Source organism: Chroicocephalus ridibundus, chromosome 1, assembly GCF_963924245.1.
Source record: "Chroicocephalus ridibundus chromosome 1, bChrRid1.1, whole genome shotgun sequence".
Lineage (NCBI taxonomy): Eukaryota > Metazoa > Chordata > Aves > Charadriiformes > Laridae > Chroicocephalus > Chroicocephalus ridibundus.
Genome location: NC_086284.1, coordinates 125,391,233 through 125,410,265, shown reverse-complemented (window position 1 = coordinate 125,410,265; position 19,033 = coordinate 125,391,233). Strand labels below are relative to the sequence as shown.

At 35.7% G+C, this 19,033-nt stretch overlaps 1 protein-coding gene across 2 annotated transcripts in view; it reads right to left on the bottom strand.

The window, feature by feature from the left end:
* The window catches only part of ABI3BP (ABI family member 3 binding protein), a 162,415-nt gene that overhangs the window by 33,299 nt on the left and 110,083 nt on the right, over positions 1 to 19,033 (bottom strand). For both annotated transcript variants that reach the window (XM_063350175.1, XM_063350184.1), the window contains 11 exons: positions 18,922 to 18,996; positions 17,569 to 17,643; positions 16,802 to 16,876; positions 15,199 to 15,273; positions 14,463 to 14,534; positions 13,906 to 13,980; positions 12,223 to 12,297; positions 11,663 to 11,737; positions 10,462 to 10,527; positions 10,075 to 10,149; positions 4,461 to 4,556 (listed from right to left, as the gene is read on the bottom strand). In XM_063350175.1, coding sequence (XP_063206245.1) covers positions 4,461 to 4,556; positions 10,075 to 10,149; positions 10,462 to 10,527; positions 11,663 to 11,737; positions 12,223 to 12,297; positions 13,906 to 13,980; positions 14,463 to 14,534; positions 15,199 to 15,273; positions 16,802 to 16,876; positions 17,569 to 17,643; positions 18,922 to 18,996 — 834 coding nt within the window. The remainder of the gene's footprint in view (positions 1 to 4,460; positions 4,557 to 10,074; positions 10,150 to 10,461; positions 10,528 to 11,662; positions 11,738 to 12,222; positions 12,298 to 13,905; positions 13,981 to 14,462; positions 14,535 to 15,198; positions 15,274 to 16,801; positions 16,877 to 17,568; positions 17,644 to 18,921; positions 18,997 to 19,033) is intronic.

The window sequence follows — 19,033 nt, the reverse complement described above, 5'->3', positions numbered from 1 at the left end:
TTTTGGCTGCTGACAGGATACTTCTTCCCACAATAAACACCACCTCAGTGTACTTGTAATCATCCTAAGTATTCTAGTCATTCTACTCACAAAATTTCTGTTCTTTTGTGCTTTCTAACTGATAAAACTGGTCACCCTCAGCTTGAAGCAAAAGATGTAGCAAAAGGGAAATTATCATTAGGGACACTTTATCCTATGCTGTTCAAAAGTGAAAAATGAAAAAAAGTCACTGTCACTTCACGCACTGACATGGCTAGCTAGAAGCAGTTACTGTGTTATAAACTCTTGAAGCACCCAACTACGTTATTTCAATGTGCAGTTCTAGCCAATATCTATTATATTTATGGGGTGAGGTCCTTTGATAGTGAGGTCTGAAAGGAGAACCTAAGCCTTTTAATTCACACTTACAAAAAATTTTACTGTATTTTCCAGGCAATAATAAAGCATTTTATTATGCAAAGGAAAGTCAAAGGAAAAGATTTTTCTTCCACTATTCACCTTTGCACTTCTTTCCTTAAGAAAAAAACAGGAGATATGGGCAACACATTTATATAACAAAAGACTTTTTGTACCTAACAGGGGAAAATCCTCAGGAGTAGTATAATTCTTATAATGCTGCCAATGTCAACAAATATGCAAGTTGCCTGATACTGAGTTACTGGCTACACAGAGTACCTCAGGCCCTACGTATCTGACCTTAGTTTACCCTATAAATAGAGTGACTGTGGGCGAGAAGGGAGCAGATCCAAAGACTTATTTGGGAGAGCCTTTTTAGAAATACAATAAACAAACAGGAACACCTCCATCTTTCTCTGTTCCCTTTTTATAAAACACTTTTTTTTTTTTTTTTTAAATCCCTCTGATCAAGACAGGAAATAATGCTCTGTCTAATTTAGGAAGATGTAATGGTTTGGAAAATAGCATTTGTAGGTCTCATATTCATTCTTCATCCCCAGATGGAGATGAAAAAAATATGCCTAAAGACTTGAAAAAGGATAATAATTTTTTGTACATATAAGTCATCATACCCTAGATACTAACACATGGTAGTATCCAGGATTAATTTTCCCCTGCCCATATTTAGGACATGGGCTTGTCTGAGATATTTATGGGGTAAAAATGTGGATATATTGCCTTGTCAGTGGTTTCTGTCATATCCTCTGAACAACACAAGTTACGTGCAGCCAAAGCATCACATTCAGTGGACTGTGTCACAGTTGGATCTACTGTACTGTACTCTGGAAAAAGAACAATCCCTGCCCTCCCCTTCTACTACTTCCACAACAATTTAGGTGGTCTATGGTGCTACCTAATCTAGGTGTGGAGGCTGAGCTTGTAAACTAGGACACACAATAGAATTTAGGGATTTTGTGATAACGTAGATTCTTGTGCTGGCAGTGGCATGGTGAACTATTAGGATTTATTTAATCTCAGAGGTTCTTCGTGGTCAGGAAATGTATTTCCTTGACTCTGTCACTCTTCATGAAAAAGGAGGGCATGCAGCCTCTCAGGATAGACTCTTATCACATCAAGCTTAATTCTTGTGTGATGTAACTTATTTTTTTCATTTGCGGTAAATAGCCTAAATGTAAACTTTTTCAGTTAAAACACACTAAGTTTTCAGGAAAAGAAAATGCATTTAACGGGAAAGTCAAATACTGGCTAACTTATAGCAATACTTGATTAATCAGTCTCACCTCTTTTCATGGTAAGATCATGGAACAGATCCTCCTGGAAGCTATATCAAAGCATATGGATGACAGAAAGGTGATCAGAAACAGCCAACGTGGCTTCAAAAGGGCAAATCATGCTTGACTGATCTGTTGGCCTTCTAGGATGGAGGGACTGCATTGGTGGATAAGGGAAAAGCAACTGATGCTATCTATCTTGACATCTGCAAGGCCTTTGACATGGTCCCACACAACATCCTTGTCACTAAATTGGAGAGATATGAGTCTGAGGGATGGACTATTCAATGGATGAGGAATTGTCTAGACAACCCTATTCAAAGAGTTGCAGGCAACAGCTCTCTAAGTCCAAAAGCAGATCAGTAAGAAGTGGTGTCTCTCAGGGGTGCATACTGGGACTAGTACTGTTCAATATCTTTATTAATGACATATACAGTGGGATTGCGTGCACTCTCAGCCTGTTTGTGGATGACACCAAGCTGAGGCATGCAGCTGATATACTTGAGGGAAGGGATGCCATCAAGAGGGACTGTGACAGGCTGGAGAAGTGGGCCAATGCAAACCTGATGAAGTTCAACAAGGCCAAGTGCAAGGTCCTGCACCTGGGTTGGGGTAATCACCAGTCTCAATACAGGCTGGGTGATAAATGGATTCAGAAGAACCCTGCAGACAAGGACTTGGGTATACTGGTACATGAAAAACTAGGTACAAGCTAGCAATGTGTGCTTGCAGTGCAGAAAGCCAATAGTATCCTGGGCTGCATCAAAAGCAGCGTGGCCAGCACATTGAGGGAGGTGATTTTCCCCCTCTACTCCACTCTCATGAGACCTTACCTGGAATATTGCATCCAGTTCTGGGGTCCCCAGTACAAGACAGACATGGATCTCTTAGAGTGGGCCCAGAGGAGGGCCATGAAAATGATCAGAGGGCTGTAACATCTGTCCTATGAAGGCTAAGAGAGTTGGGGTTGTTCAGCCTGAAGAAGAGAAGGCTCCAGGGAGACCTTATTGTGGCCTGCCTTTCAATACTTGAAAGGGTCTTATTAGAAAAATGGAGAGAGACTTTTTACTAGAACCTGTAGTGATAGGACAAGGGATAACAGTTTTAAAATAAAAGAGGGTAGATTTAGATCATATATAAGGAAGAAATTCTTTACTGTTAGGGTGGTGAGACACTGGAACATGTTGCCCAGAGAAGTTGTGGGTGCCCCATCCCTTGAAGTGTTCAAGCTCACACTGGATGGGGTTTTGAGCAATGTGATCTAGTCAAAGATGTCCCTGCCCATGGTCGGGGGGAGAAGGGGTGGAACTAGATGATCTTTAAGGTTCCGTCCAACCCAAACCATTCTATAATTCTATAATACTGAATTTTGACATACATAGTAAGGCCTCATGAAGAGAGCTGAGATCACATAAGTATACAAGAAAATTACGAAATAGTAGTAGCTAATTTCATAACCATACCCAACTGTCTCTTATGATTACAGTTCAAGGTATTGCCTTACTTCAAAGTTCTAAAAGCTTAACTTTAAGCATCTAATGTCATAATATGAGTAAAAGCAGATGTAGATGCTCCTTCAAATGTATGTGCATAAAGAAAACTTTCAGCCTTTGCAAATGGCAGACTGGATTTCTTTAAATACACACCACTGCCTGACATTCAGTAATAAAAAATGCAGAGAGCATCCTTGTTTGTAGTTTGCAGTCTGCATTCAGCTACTAGTAATGGTATACCACACTGGACTTAATCTTTGTAAAGTACGATCTTCAGGTTGAAAAAACTTTAAAAAGATGAAACATTAGAACTCAGCTTTCAAGATAGGCTCTTGTCTTTCCGTAGGTAAATTAGGTGCAAAGGAAATTCAGCAGGGATTAGGAGCAAACAACAGTTTATAAATTAGTAAGAGGCCTATCTTTGTATCTGTGCTTTTAAGTCTAATAACATGTTTTCAAAGGAAAATCTAACTAAAAAGAGCAGCTGCAGCTGAAAAGCAAATCAAAGGGCCAAACCAAAAAGATTTTATTTTCAGTCCATTTTGCCAATAAAAAAGCACAGCTAAACCAAGCTCTATTCTTGGTTATGCTAACAAAGCAGACATTTGTACGTATACATGTGGCATACAAACACCCTCTATACTACGACTTTTCAGTTGAAACAAAAAATTTCTAAGAAGTTGACGAGAAAAAAGTGAAACACAAAAAGCCTATTTTCAAAGGCCTACTTGGGGAAGCCATTCTTCAGTAAAAATATTTTGATTGTCTTGAAAATATGATTGCAAAACTTGCAAGAAAAGTAAAACTGGTATAGCACATGTAAAAAACCTGTAATCTTATTTACTCCACTTTGCTACTTTGCTTCAAGCCTAACATTCTGATTTTCCTAACAATCCTAATATTCAACAAAACTTTCTCATAAGTGGGAGGACAATTTGGTTATGCATTCCCTCTGTTCTTCTTTGCTATGTAGAAACTATTAGTAGGAAAAAAACCCAAACAGTGCTTACTGTATTGTGGCTGTTTGATCATAAGGGTCCAGCACTGGTGGTGGTAATTTTTAATATATGGTATATGTTAGTCACTAAGTAGTGACCATGAAATATTCTTATTTTTATCTCTTTTCGTCGTATCCTGAAACCAAGAAACCTGCATTGATGAGGATGCTAAGAATTATTTTCTCTTCTGCAGTGGAGGGTTTTTTTGTGTAGGAAAAGCAGTGTTTTTATGGTTCATAACTGTTAAAAATTGCTATACTGTCTTCTTTTATTAACCTTACCAGAAAATGGCTTTTCCCAGGTATCACCATATTCCAAAGACTTTTCCACTTCCATGCTAATTTGTCCGGCAATATCCTCAGGTGTATATACTTCATCTGTGAAACGAAAGGAAATGAAACAAGTACCTACAGTGCAGTACCAAGTCATGGAATACTTCTATATTGTGTATGTTCAAACTGTAGCTAACATTAAGTGCAAAACTGGCACATATGGCCCATCTATATTTTCACTGATAACTTAGTGATATCCATTATTTTCCTATTCAAGTAACAGAAAGCGGTCTTGGTCTAGAAGATTCTGCAATTTAATTTTAAACGTTATTTGAAAAAAGTATCTTTGGAACGAGAGAATGAATAAGATTAAAAAATAACAGATGAGTTAAACCAAGATGATATGTGAAATGATGAGTACAGAGAACATTTAGTTTTCAGTATACAGAATAAAACGCCATTGATTCTTGCAAAGGGCAATGTTCTCCTTCCCAAAAATAAGATCTTTGGTTATCCTCCCCACTGAATGGCTAGAGCAATTCTGAACCAAACATATAATGTATTTGGAGTGCTGGAGGCAAAGTGTACATAAAATTCAGTTTGTATATAAAATAAAGTCCTACTTCTAAGTTATATAAAAACATTTAAAAAAAACCCCTGAAGTAAATGGCATTCAAGAGATCAACACAACTACTCCTGGTAGGGAACAAATGTTGCACATGCTGGTATTTATAGGGCAGCCAGACTGTTAAATTTATATGCTTTCCCTATACAAAATAAGTATATTTACTTTATAAAAACTCTCTATATGGTAGAGTGAGAAAATACATTGCAATTTCATCATGTTTGTGAAAACAAACATAAAAACTCACTCTTTCTCATTAGATAAGAAAAAACACCTGAAAGTTAATGTAAAAAAAAAATAATCTCAAAATCAATTTAATTATCAAATTTCAAGCCTATTCCAACATGATCTAAACATTTAAACCAGAGTCCTTAAAGATTTATAGTCTGGTGCTCAGCTTGTTTTGAGATTAAACTAGTATTTCACAGCATGAAGCAGATAATTTTCAATTATTTTACTATTTGGCCATTCTTGCTAGGCATTAGGAATCCACAGTTGTGGTGTTACACTCAAAATGAGATTAGACAGAAACTCTACGCTCTCTAAAAGTGCGACTGAGTCTCAGTACTCCTCACAGGGGAAAATAATAGTATGGAAGCATTAAATTATTTACTTAAGATTAAAATAATCAGACCTGTAGTAAACTGGGAACGGGATGCAGGTCACCTGGTCCCTGCAACCAAAATTTCTAAACATGTCGTGTGGTTTTATATAACTGCAATTTGTCTTTAGGCAGCTAAAGTGGTTAATTAGATCTTCAGATAAACAAAGCACCAGAGTGCTAATCAATGTTTTACGTGAATGGTGTTCAAGGAAGAAGATACATGAGAAGACCAGCACCAGCTTTAAAACAAAAAATAATCTTGCTCACCACAGGTCATAGTCAGAGTATATTTAATTTCTTAGCTTCATCTCACAATAAATGCATCAACAAAATGTTGTAGAACATTGACTAAATGACAGTAAACCACCCAAGTACCCATTACAAGTCTAATTTAGTTTTGCATCATACAGTCTCTACAAAAAAAGTCTACCTCTATCCTAACAATCTAATTTAGAATCACATTCTCTTCTGAGTTATATCAGCTGGGGATGAACAAAATGTCATAAACATTCTAGGTGGAAGAAGTAATTTATTTTTTTTTCATAAACTTGCACAGTTGCTCTGCCATTAGTAAAGTAGTAATGAAAAATAAGTCATATTTTCAGGGGAAAAGCTGGTCAAGCCACAACACTTCCCTGTTGACAAAATCTCCTTTTTGAATGTTTCAATGCACTTTTAAGTTAGTTACATAAAAGTTTTTTTGCGTTTTCACACAAGGTGCCTGCACTATCAAACAACTTGCTGTATTTATCAGAGCATTTGCCTTATGCTAGCTAATGTAAATTGCTTATTATAAGCATTTCAACTTACCATATTCATCCAAACTTTTACTAAAACTGAGAATAGATGTATTACTTGCATGTGTGTTTGTGTCTTCTTTTACTTCTATCTTTTTTCCTGGGAATATTCACAGGGTCTGGAAAACCTTAAAACTAACCACTGCATCTTTAATAGCAGGAATACCATTAGAAGGGTAGATCGTTTTAAGTGAAAAACTGGAAAAAGTGCCCTTGATAAAACAAACTGAAATACCTTAATACTTGAGTTCCTTTAGAACTTGGCTACACACCCACAGTTTCAAAAATAAAAAGAAAATAGAACACAAAGTTAATGGCAGTTATAATGAAAAACAACTATCTTTCTCTTTCACAAGGAAAATGGAAATGTTGCTCAAAGTCTGTTTGCTGAAGGTTGTCTGGAAGCTTAATAGATCAGGAACAGTTTCCAATGGTTAGGATTAAATTCAAAGAATAACTGAGTAAGATAAGTCACATACACTAAGAAAAATACAAAAAGCCATCTCAGTAAAACGAAATTCTAGAGAAAATGGCTAAAACATGGTAGAAAACTAAAAGGAATGCTAGTCATGAAGAGGCAATCCCTGCCTCTTTCCCACAGTCAAGTTTACCACCTGGCACTACAGCTAGCCAGGAGACTGAAAAGACTGCCAGGAAACCAGCCACAATCCCATGTGCTGCTGCTGGAAAATACAAATTCCACTGCCTATCATCTGGGCCCTGCAGCTGCCAAGCACACTGCATGGGGTGAAACATCTTTGCACTGATGCTAAGGAGTAGTACAATCAGGAAGAAGAACTGGAGTACATTCAACAGCAGTGCCAGCCCAGCAAGGAATCAAAAGATCCAAACTGGTCTTCAAACAACAGAGTATCCGTGGCTCTTCAGCAAATGTGCTCTTCTTCAGAGAAAGAAAAAATGATGTCATGTCTAAAGGTAAGCCTGAAAACATATTGCTCCTTACAGACCAATTAAGGACTCTGATCAGCTTAGATCAGAAGTTAAGGATTCTGATAAGCTAGCCACATAAAATAATGTATCGTTTTCATAATGGAAGAAAAAAATTTCTCCACTCCCCAAAATCATCTGGATATCTTAAAATGTTATCATTTCTCTAAGACATCACATACTGAAAAAGAAATTTTTGTCTTTACTCAGCTGGTAAGATCTAGGGTTTCAGGTTAGTAGAGCTCCCTCTTCTAAGTCTCTTCTGCAGACTTAGGAATTCTGTTTGCAATACATAATTGCACATTGCTTCAGAGAGATATAGATGATTTCTTTAATTGATTGCCTGAACTCTCTTGTGCAAAACGATTTTGTGAGCACAGACATCCTTGTAGGCTCAGACACTGTATTTGCCACAATACTGTGACATACCTGCACTTATTTATCATCAAGGAAAGTACTGAAAAGTTGTGAAAAGCTGCAGTCCTCTCTCAACGTGTCATGAACATACAAAATTCATTGGGTATTTCTCTACACTTTGGAGAAGAAAGGTGTAGACTCACAGAAAGATATCAATGAGTTGCTATCTCAGCAGGGTTGGAGGGACAAAGAAATAGACAGTAGATAATAAATAAATGCCAGTTCTTCCTTAGTACTTTGGACACCAGGTTTAACATAAAGGCCACACTTGGCAGGACACAAAATCTAAGTAACAGACATCTTCAGGACGTTTTTTTAACTCAGAAAAAAAAGACTTATGTAACTGAGCAATGGAAAATATTATTAAATGCATCATCTTCCAGAAGAATTCTAAAAGAAGGCACTTATTTGCCTGTGAGTACACATAGCATGCACAGCAAGCTAATAGTCTTGTGACGATTTTTGACGTCATCTACTCTAGTTCTTCCTGGCAACTGGAAGACTATAACGGGCATCTATAAAGACATGGAAATAATGACGACTAGTGGGCACTCCAACAGGAGCGTTTAAAATAAGATTGCTTAAAACAATACTTTAGCAGTCACCTAAAACAGCATTAAGCACAATAAACTACATTTAACAATTTACCTGTCTACTGTTATGTTTACACTACTGATTTACTTAGCATGCATGTTTTTATTCTTTTGAATCTACAAATACCTCTGTCAAGGCTACTACTACAAGGGAGAAGGGAAAAGCATAATATACTGTCTAACGTAATTGTGTATTTGTGCATCATTTCATAATGCGATTTCAAAAGCCACCTACTCCTGGAGACCTGTATGCATTCTGCCTATTATGGTAATCAGACATTAGAAAGATCCTTATAAGCAGACTGCCAACAGAAGCAAAGAACAAAACTTTTTGACCCACAACTACTGCCGCTGGTCATTTAATACTGTCTCTGATATCCTGGAATTTGATGGGCTCACTTAATTTACCAAAAGGACTATGGAAGGTCAAAGAGCACGTTTCTACAACGAAGGCCATCTGCTTTGTATGTAATACAGAAGAGTATGTCATGTTCTAAAGAGGCTATTTTTTAATTCAATTTAAATATACAACCAGCTCTTCTGAGGTTTCACTATTTCTAAAAACAGGGTGGGCTTCTCAAAATTATGTACAGGAATGAGTAGCTCAAATCATACTAAGGTCAACAACAGGTATCAAATTGCCAAAGACACTTTGGAAATCCTGGTACAGAGAAACACTAGACAGACAAAAAAAGGAATGTGTAGAGCAGATGGTATATTGCTAAGGTCATCCTAACCTAGCTAGCACACAGCAATGGTATGGGTCAGTAGCACTGTTAGTAGCAGGTGAACAGCCAAAAGTTTGCTTTGAATATGTGTATTATTTATTTATTTATATTATTTATTACTTGGAACTTGCATCATTGATGAAGAATCCCCAAATTCTGTATTCAAATAACCAATGGCTGTATTGAAAACCCCAATAGTATTTGTATTGACATAATAAATTAATGCTTTATTAAGTAAAAAAAAATATGAATCAGCATTGACAACATTATTTTGATTGGATGGAAAAATAAAATACAATTGAAAAAGGATAAATTATTTTCCCCCAACCAAATTAGTATTTTGAATAAATATTTGTGGTTAGGGATGTATGTTATCTGTGTGTGTAAGGATGTGTAAATCGAAGTGACAGTTCTCACCCTCCTCTATCGTCCATCAACTTGGAACTTCCTTGGTGCTGAAGTATTCAAGCCTGAATACTGCGTAGTTTGAATACTGCATAGTCTGAATATGAGTAGGTCCAACATGAACACTCAACGTGCATAGCTAGTAGCTAGCAAGGTAACTGGCTTTAAGGCTTTCTTACCAAGCCTTCTGACTGGGACTTAAACAACTGGGTAATCCCTTTCAACAGTGTTTTCTAGTAATTATTCTGGACCTATCATCTAGAAAACATAAGTTAACAGGAGCCACATAACAATCTCTCTGTAAGTTTACACTGACTGAGTGGCAATATCAATTCATAATGACACTCAGGAATTATATAGCATGACAGTAGCAGCAATTACATACAGGAATTAACTTCCATAATCAAACACAATGAAATATATTTGGAGGGCTCAAGATGATTTGAGTAAGTCACATTCCTGTATTTTGCTTATAAGTTAAAAAATCCCCAAAACTGCAGCTCTACCTGTTGTTGGCACAATCCACTTTGGCAGTCCAGGTGCTTTTGTTCTAGCTGGTGCTAGTGTGGTTTTACTAAAAGCTGTGAAAGAATTAAAAAAAAAAAAAAAAAGGAAAAAGAAGAAAAAAGAAAAAAGTTCCATGAGAAGAAAACGCAACAGACTTATGCGATGCCAACACTTCCACATTAAAGAAGAAAAAGTAACATTTGCTGTGATGATACACACGGTTCTGTTTTCTTTATTTCTGATTTGGAAAGGCTTTACCTCTAGACTGATTAATTGAAAGAAAAATACACTTTTTCCCAGCAACACTTAAAATTCCACTGAGAATAGGTGAAATTAATTAATTAATCTATCTCCTCCCCATCCCAAAATGAACAAACAATTATTACCAGGTCTGGTCTGTGATTTATCAGATGGCTTTGGTCTTGCAGAAGTGAGACGTGTTTTATGAGGTGCTAAAAGAAATAAGGTACAGTTTAAATGCTATGTGTAAAAGGAACACCAATGTAATTACACAGTGTAATTTGCCAGAAAAAAGGTCCATGCACCAATGCGATACAGCAAAATGGACATATGAGAATTCTATGAGTTCCAACCCAAAATGCACGCTGAAAATGCTAGTTTCTTAGTCATCTTCAGATGACTCCATCATGCAGTCTGACCAGTTACATTCATGTTTAGGTTTAGGAAAAGATATAAAATATTTACAGCCAGTTACCCAACTGTATATGGATACAGAGTTAGCTCTGCAAGGTATCCATGGCCTTAAGACATTTAATTAGGTTCTGTAAAAAACAAACAAACAAAAAACCTCAAAGTAAAACACCAAACTGAGCCCCCCCAAATCAAATATTCAGATAAAAACATGAAACATTAAAATATTGCTGAGAAAACAACTGGAAACATGCAATGCCGTCACTGCATAGGGCTGATGAAGCATAGTGCCTCATCAAGGTTAAAACCAGAAGCCTTCAACCTTTTCTTATTGTCACCTTTCACTTGCCAAATAATTTTGATACATTAGTTGTTACAGAATCTGTGTGAACCACACTGAAAGCTGAAAGTGTAAGCAGTAGTCACTGTCATCTTGTGATAAATTACAAACCTCTGTAACTCAAATTTTTAAATAAATAGTTAGCTATTTGATAATCAAATCTAATAACCTTTCTATCCACAACACTTAATCCAGCCTCTCTGAAGTGTCAGAGAAAATACTTCTATGGGAAAGAATATATTACTCATTTTTGACATTTACATTTGGGAAAAGTTTTATGGATTTAGATTTAGTATTTTGTAAGGAAAAAGGTGGAAGCCAGTTACATCTGTGTTTGCAATGCAATACATCTGAGGATCCAATATGCAGCACTAATACTGTTTAAAAGCTTCGTATTGCCTTTGAGGCAATACTGATTAAATGTTGATTTTCAGAGCAATGAACGAAAAACATTTGATAAGGGCAAAAATAAATGTTCAAGTTATATATTTGAAATGGTTTTAAAGGTAATAATTAACAAACCCTTAAACCATACTGATTTTACTTAAGATATACTAACTCTCAATACAGCAACTTAAGAAAATCCTAAAAATTACCTGTATTGAATTGTGGAATTTCAGTTGCCAGAGCAGTTTTGAGCTTGGGTGAAATCTGGTACGTTTCATTGGGAACTGAAAGTAGAAATATTATTGCTTATCAAATGCAAATGATTTATTTTAAACATAAGACACCACAGTTGGAAGGGAAATTCAGACTATCTTTGTGCAGACCATAAACAAAAAGAGTCAGTGCTAGAAACCTGGCTGAAAATCATGCTTTTATACAGATAGATAAAAGACGTCTCAAGACTGGGAAGATATATATCACTAGTAAATCAGACAAAAGAAGAAGAGATGGTCAGGCAATGTTTTTTTATATGACTCCTCAGCCTTGTACATGAAGTACTTATTTCTAGAAAGAATTGCATGAAAGAAAAAATGTCTGGAAAATTAAACCAGCAACTTTTTGTACATGCACTGGAATGTGACTAACAAATGAAGATGTCATAAAGATATATTAAGGTATTTCTGTTTATTAAAGTGCAAGTTTAGCCATATAGCAAAAGCAGAGAAAGTAAAGCTTTATAAAAAATAAACTGACATAATATTCTCATTACCCAAAGTCATTTTGGACCCATCAACAACATGAACTGTTATAAGGTTAATTGATCCCAGGTGTGTTGCCCTTGGAGCTACAAGAAATAAAACATTGTTCTGTGAAAAGTGAAATTAAAGAAGTTGGATTTCATTAAGGATCTGTGTCGTTTGTTTCCTAAAAACCTATCTACACATCTGCTAAGACAATTTTAACAGACATGAGCCAGACACATGTTCTGATTAGTCTGGATGTATTTTCATGCTGACAGCCAGACGGTGCAACTATTCTGCTGGTCCCCCACCAACTTCAGGATAAATACCCTAAAGGTGGAGTTCTGACAGTCTTTGGTCTTATTAATTTGTGCTTCCCTAAAAAATTTCTAAAAGCTTGTAGTAATGTATTTATCTTTCAGATATTCCTCACTCACTCAAATTTGACTGAATTTAGGGAAAGATACCTAAGTTACTGGATAAAAAGGAGATTGGGAGGCAGACACACCCACTACAGGTGTCTTTGTCTTTCAGAAATAAGGTTAAAACTTGGAAGCTGGAAAGTAACCTACTTACTAGCATAAAGGGCAGTGGCTAAATAGTGCCGCTCGTTTTTAACAACTTTCCTAACAGTAGTGTATTTTGTACATACTTCATTATAATGATTTAAAACTTAAAAGGAAAAGAATAAACCTATAAATTGTGTTTTTTAAAATTCTTCACCTAAAACTAACTTTGTAGTAGTACCAAAACATGGCATTCATTAACTATGACATGATTAGAAATAACTCTTTTTCAACTGAGACTTAGAACCTAACTTGGCTACTTAACAGAAAGCCTTTCAAAATAAGGACTTTAGAAAATAAATCTTTTTTCTGGACTGTTCAGTTTGATTTTCATAGTAATATATATATACAGTTCTTGAATGAACAGGGTCTCTGCTTAAATTCTTTTTGGCTATATAAAAAGGGCTATAAGTCTAAGTGACAAAAAGAGGGGAAATGATAAAACTGTTCACTAAACGATTTGCCTAAAACTAAAATATTACCAGTTTATAGGTTAGATAAGAGAGTAAGAAAGATTAGGAGCTGCTCTTTCTTATAACCATGTTGTCACTCCTCCCCTAACAATTTTTCTTTCTCCTGTAACCTTCCTACCTCATAATTTTTATGGAAATAGTTCACACCCGTGGTAAAGCTGAGGTATCATCATCCTCCATTATAACTATGGATCCCTAAATCTACTATACTTACTGCAAAAATCACTGATAGGAAGAAGGTACCTATACTCTTAGCATTTAACTATCTTGGACTGAGATGCTGTAACCTGAGTTTCAAAAGTACTTGAGAAATTGAAGGAAATGTATTTAGGGTAATAAAATCCCTGAAAAGAAAAGAACTTAGGGAAGCTGCCTACAGCAGTATATTTTTATTAAAATTAATCAAATTCCTCACATTTTTAATTACTACCTACCATTCAAGAAACAAGTGTTAAAAAGCATAACCATCTTAACTTCTGCTCTTCATGGAAATTGATGAAATTCTTTGGCATTTTCTTTGATATAATTTATTAACATACTCTGAGCTGAACACTGATATTAATTTTTGTCTACATATCATGCATGTCACATGACAGCAGTACTGAATGACAGCAAAAAGTTTAACTAAGGCAGTGCCACAATAACGCTTTTAAAGTTACAAACTTTAAATTACCAGGTTTAGTCTGTGGTACTTCTGGCCCAACAGATGTTTTGGGTTTGGAAGGAATGAGCAGTGTTTCTTTTGGAGCTGAAGGAAAAGGAAAAAGATTATTATTGTATTCTTCAGGAGTCATGATCCAATGCCATATTTAGCCCACAGAAAATGAATGTCTCAAATGCCTGAAAAAAAGACAATAACAATTCCATGGCTTTCTGGAACCTGAAATAAAATGACTATCCAAAACACAGAAAAGTCCTAGCACTGTGCTGTAGGATAAGTTGAGTTAGTGGCTAAAATTCTTGCTCTAAAAGAAAAATTAGACCACTGAATTTGGCTGGAGATCTGATGAATACAGGCTTCTGACCAGATATGAGCTGTAGGCTATTTCTGCTTTACTTCTAGGATACAATTGAAACTCATCTGTATTAAGAAAGATGCATGTGTGTAAGCAGAACAAAGAACAGTGGAATGATGTTACACTAAATACCACACCAGAGAATGTTCTCCAGAAATTTCTCCATTGCAAAATTAAAATTACCCGCATCTTAAATTTAAGGAAAATTATTTACCCATTGTTGCCCAATGCTCAGTGATAGTAGAAGATTTTGTAATAATTGGTTGTGGAGTTGTCTGAGGTATTGCTGTTAAGGAGAAAATGTGAAGAATCTTAGAATATAAAACTGTAATAGAAACAAAGAAGCATTTGCACTATTATCTAAAACTTTCAAAATGCCCCAAACTAAAGAGTAGCAGAATATCTTAAAAATCAACTGCTCACAGATATCATTATCTTTCTGTTAACTTCTCCTATACATTCCTTCTAATGTTAAAATGGGAAGAGACACAGACTTCTGTAACTATTTTTAAGACTACTTTTGTTTCAGTATAGCACACAATGTCAGTTGCTAACTGTACAAGCACATTGGAAAGGAGTTCTGTTGCATTTTATGGTTAAAAAAAAAAAAGTTCTCACAGAGAAACATCTCTGATTACCAGGAAGTAATCAGAGAGAATTCAATCTATCTAGCCACTGAAATTTGTCACTGAAATTTGTCATCTCTGTATTTTAGTCATCATTTCCTATATGTAAGAGAAAGGAGGAAAAACATTTTTGATGCTATACTACAAATCCTACTATTATTTACACTGTAGTTTTGACATATTTTGCGTTGACTGACTTAAGTGTAATGCATTTGTTTCAGCACAAAATCAGCTACGAATGATTCCATTAAAAAGCACAAAACCCGAGGCTAGGGGAAAGAATGATTAAACACAAACACAAAACCAAAAGAATGACTCCATTACCAGGTTTGGTGTGTGGCACTCTTTGTTTTTCAGATGTTTTTGGTTTGGTGTGAATGAAATGTTTTTCAGTTGGAGCTGAAATAAAAACAAACAGCACCCAGAACAACAATTGAAAAAACACACTGCTTTCATAGCACACAGGGAACATAAATATGATCTAATCTGCAATAAGGCAAATTATGTAAGGGTAAAGTTGAAAATCAATCAGTTGGAATTCCTGCAAACAAAGGAAGACAAATTAAATGGCCGCTGATACAAACAGACTTCCCCAAAATTATATACAAATCTGTAGCTTTGGATGAAGCAGTGAAGAATATAGTCACAAACAGCATATAGTAAAGTAATGGGACAAAAATAGAAAGTAGTAGCCTGTATCTTCCACATCTCCCTTACATGAGTATCTGAGGACAGGATCTATTTTTCAGTGGACCCTTTGTATTTGCCTTGATTTATAAAGTAACTTCTTTGTTCTTATGTGGGAACTATTCAATCTTGCTATCTTCACACTGTTCAGTTAAAAATGCTTGCCATGCAGGAATCGTTTACTGGAAAAGGTTACCTTAGCACTTGCTAGTCTATGACCCACACCAACATGGGATGTCCTCAAAATATATGCCTTAGCCTGCGCATTCTTCATACCCCTTGCTCTGAAGAACTATTTTCTGCACATGAATATTACATCAGGTAGCCCCAGATGTGTACAACAGGGCACATAAACTTCATAAAGCTACATAAAGAGATATCAAATGAATACTAAGCTAAGTATCAATGCATACAGGGTATATATATTAAAATAGAAACATGATGGAAAGCATCTTTCATTTCCTATTTCTCAAAAAGAAAAAACATAGTTTGAAGATTATTAAATGGCTATTAATACTTCATTAATGATATCATTTCATTCTCAGAAAATCATGGTCAATGTCTGTCTCTGAAACTGGGGACAGAGAACTGATTATTAACAAAGATTGCTCAAACAATACTCCCGCTACCCAATCCTGCTTAGATTCATTGACCCTTATTTGGTCCACATCTGACATTTAAGTTAAGAAGAAAGAATTCTCAGCCAATGTTTCATATATTTATGCAAGTTTTCCCAACATGGATGACTAGAAATTAGGAGAGAAGATGGCTTGAAGAACCAGTATTTGATTTGGAGGGTCACACAGCTGGTCTGATTTGGTATATCTTATGCTATAGTTGATACCTTATCATTTTCTTGCAATTTTTCTCTGTAAAATTGTACCATGAGGAGTGAAGGAGAAGAATATTTTAGGATGACAGCATCTATACCTCAGATGCAGAAATTACAGGACTCACTACTTGCTCTTTAAATAAAGTCCCTTTTTACTTGAAAATATATATTATGTGAAGGAACTACATCATCCTCACTGGAAAGGCTAAAAGATGAGGAAAAGAAACTTGAAAAGTAGATGAGCTTATTCATTATTACCCACATCAATACCAAAGGACAAGCAAGTGTCTAGAAGCAGAGCAAAACTTTGTTATTAGTTTTAATATTACACAATGAGCTTTCTCTAAGAATATCTTCTCTAACAAGAATGGAAAATAGAGTAATTGTTTATGAAATACACATGATTACCCAATGTTGCCTTTGTTCTTTCAGGAATATGAGGAATCATAGTAGTATCTGGTTCGTGGAAGGTTGGAATGATTTCTGTTGGAAAAAATGTCAATAAATGCTCAGAATAATGAAGAGAATCTCCCTTTCCTCCCTACCCCCTTAAAAAAGCATTCTGTGATATGCTATATACACCAGGAAAGGGGTGTTTTAAAAAAGCAATGGGCATTTACCCTTGGAGATTTATGGTTACAAAAAGTTCAATTTTTTTGTTTGTTTTTAACATCTAGATACTTAAAAAACAACGATAATGACCCTTCAGTGAAACCCCTGATTGTTTTATACAGGTCAGTCAGATTTATGATGAGTCTCCCAATCAAAATACAACTGAAGGGAATCCTCAATCTAATCTGGATCAAAATGTATATATAAACGAAAAGCACTGCAACAGCTCTAAGAGGCTTCTCTTATAAGAGCTTCAAAAACGTGGTGCAAACTACTGAAGTGTGTTGCACAGATACAAGCTGTGAATAGCTTTTTATCATTGATTTAAACATACAGGTCACTACTATTTCTTCTTCTGATAAAATGCACATAATATAAAATAGTCTCAAACTATTGTAGTTTCCATCAGTGGTATAACTTAACTGCAGCATTGCAAAGGTTTCCTAAGCTAGAACAATACCCAGGTAACAGCAAATGTACTATTGACAACTCCCCCCACTGCCCACCCTGAAAACCGCTGCTCAATTATCAACCGCAGCTTGACAAAAGACCGGATAATTTACCAGGCTTGCTGTATGGAGCATCTGGGATGGGAGGTGCTTTAGGTTTAAAGGGAGTATATTGTGGTTCTTTAGGAGCTGAAAGAAAAGACTTGTGTTAAGGGTTTATACTCTTCAGAAATTAGACAACTTTATTGCACAGGCACTGCATGCCTTGTGCTTGCAAACAAAAACAAGATCCTTACATGAGAGACTGAAAAATTGAGTGTCAGATAAATGCAGGAATTTAAAGAGAAAAAAAAGGAAGGAAAACATGGCTGGAAAATTGATCAAGGAAGCAAAATCTGGAGTCAAGCAACAAAAACTGAAAGAACACAGACAACTATTGTGGAGATGTTTCCATCTGTATTTCAGAGGTCATAACTGCAATACCCATGGCATGCTTGTCTCCTAGAAGTGTCAAAGGAATTACAATGTGTGTGAAAGAAAATTTCTGTGACGACAACAAAACAGCTAGGAATCTTTCAATACCTGGAACAGAGTGGAATTAAGTTCTCTAAGTAGAAAAGAAAACAAATCAAAACCCCAAAGAGAAGACAAGTGAAAAACAGACTAATGACATATAATCTTTGGTCCAAGGAGCAGCAGGGAAAAAATAATAATGACCAGCCCAAGGTAACATCTTGACCTGTTGCTGTCTTTGGTTGTTCGATTGCAAATGTAGTAGGTGTCAAAACTTCATAAAAACAAGAAAGTACACAGAATTAGTGATAAGTACAAGCAAAAGGGTAAAAGTACTCCTTTTTACATGACTAATTTATTTTCAAATTGGAACACATACTTAAATTCTTTTTTTTTTTTAATTAAATTATTTATTGGTGGAATTAGTGAATATACACTCACTTAAAAAGAAAGTTCAACTGATGTCTTCAGAACCACCGGGAGTTAGAGGGGTTTGCCAGTTCACTAGTATGTAAATCTCTATTATGTATATTTTTAAGGCTCGAATTCCATTACCAGGACACACAAACATATGAGTGGTTTGAGTTACAGATATTTAGAGTCATACATGAAGGCCCCCAAATATGTTTTTTCTAAGCATCTGTGCATAGGCACAGAACAGATGCAATTTCTTCCGAGAACTTTCTTACAATGTTTGTTTGTTTTCTACCCTGCTATGCAGATTATTCATCAGTGACAGCTGTCATATGACTGAAAAGCATATACAACTCATCAAAACTCATCCATTAAAAATACAAATCAGCTCTATCTTCCTGTAAGCACATATTTAATTATCATTAGAAAATCTGCTTTTTTGTAATATGAAGAGATATTAATCAACACTTGATTCAATGAGGAAAGACAACCCGAAAGAACCCTGAATATTCAAGCAGATCAAAACAACAATGTGTTTACCAGGTTTTGTGTGTGGTACATCTGGACTTGGTGATGCTCTGGGCTTGGGAGAGACTCGCCGACTTTCTTTTGGACCTGTGAAGACGAGCAAAGTTTTGAACATGTTATTGAG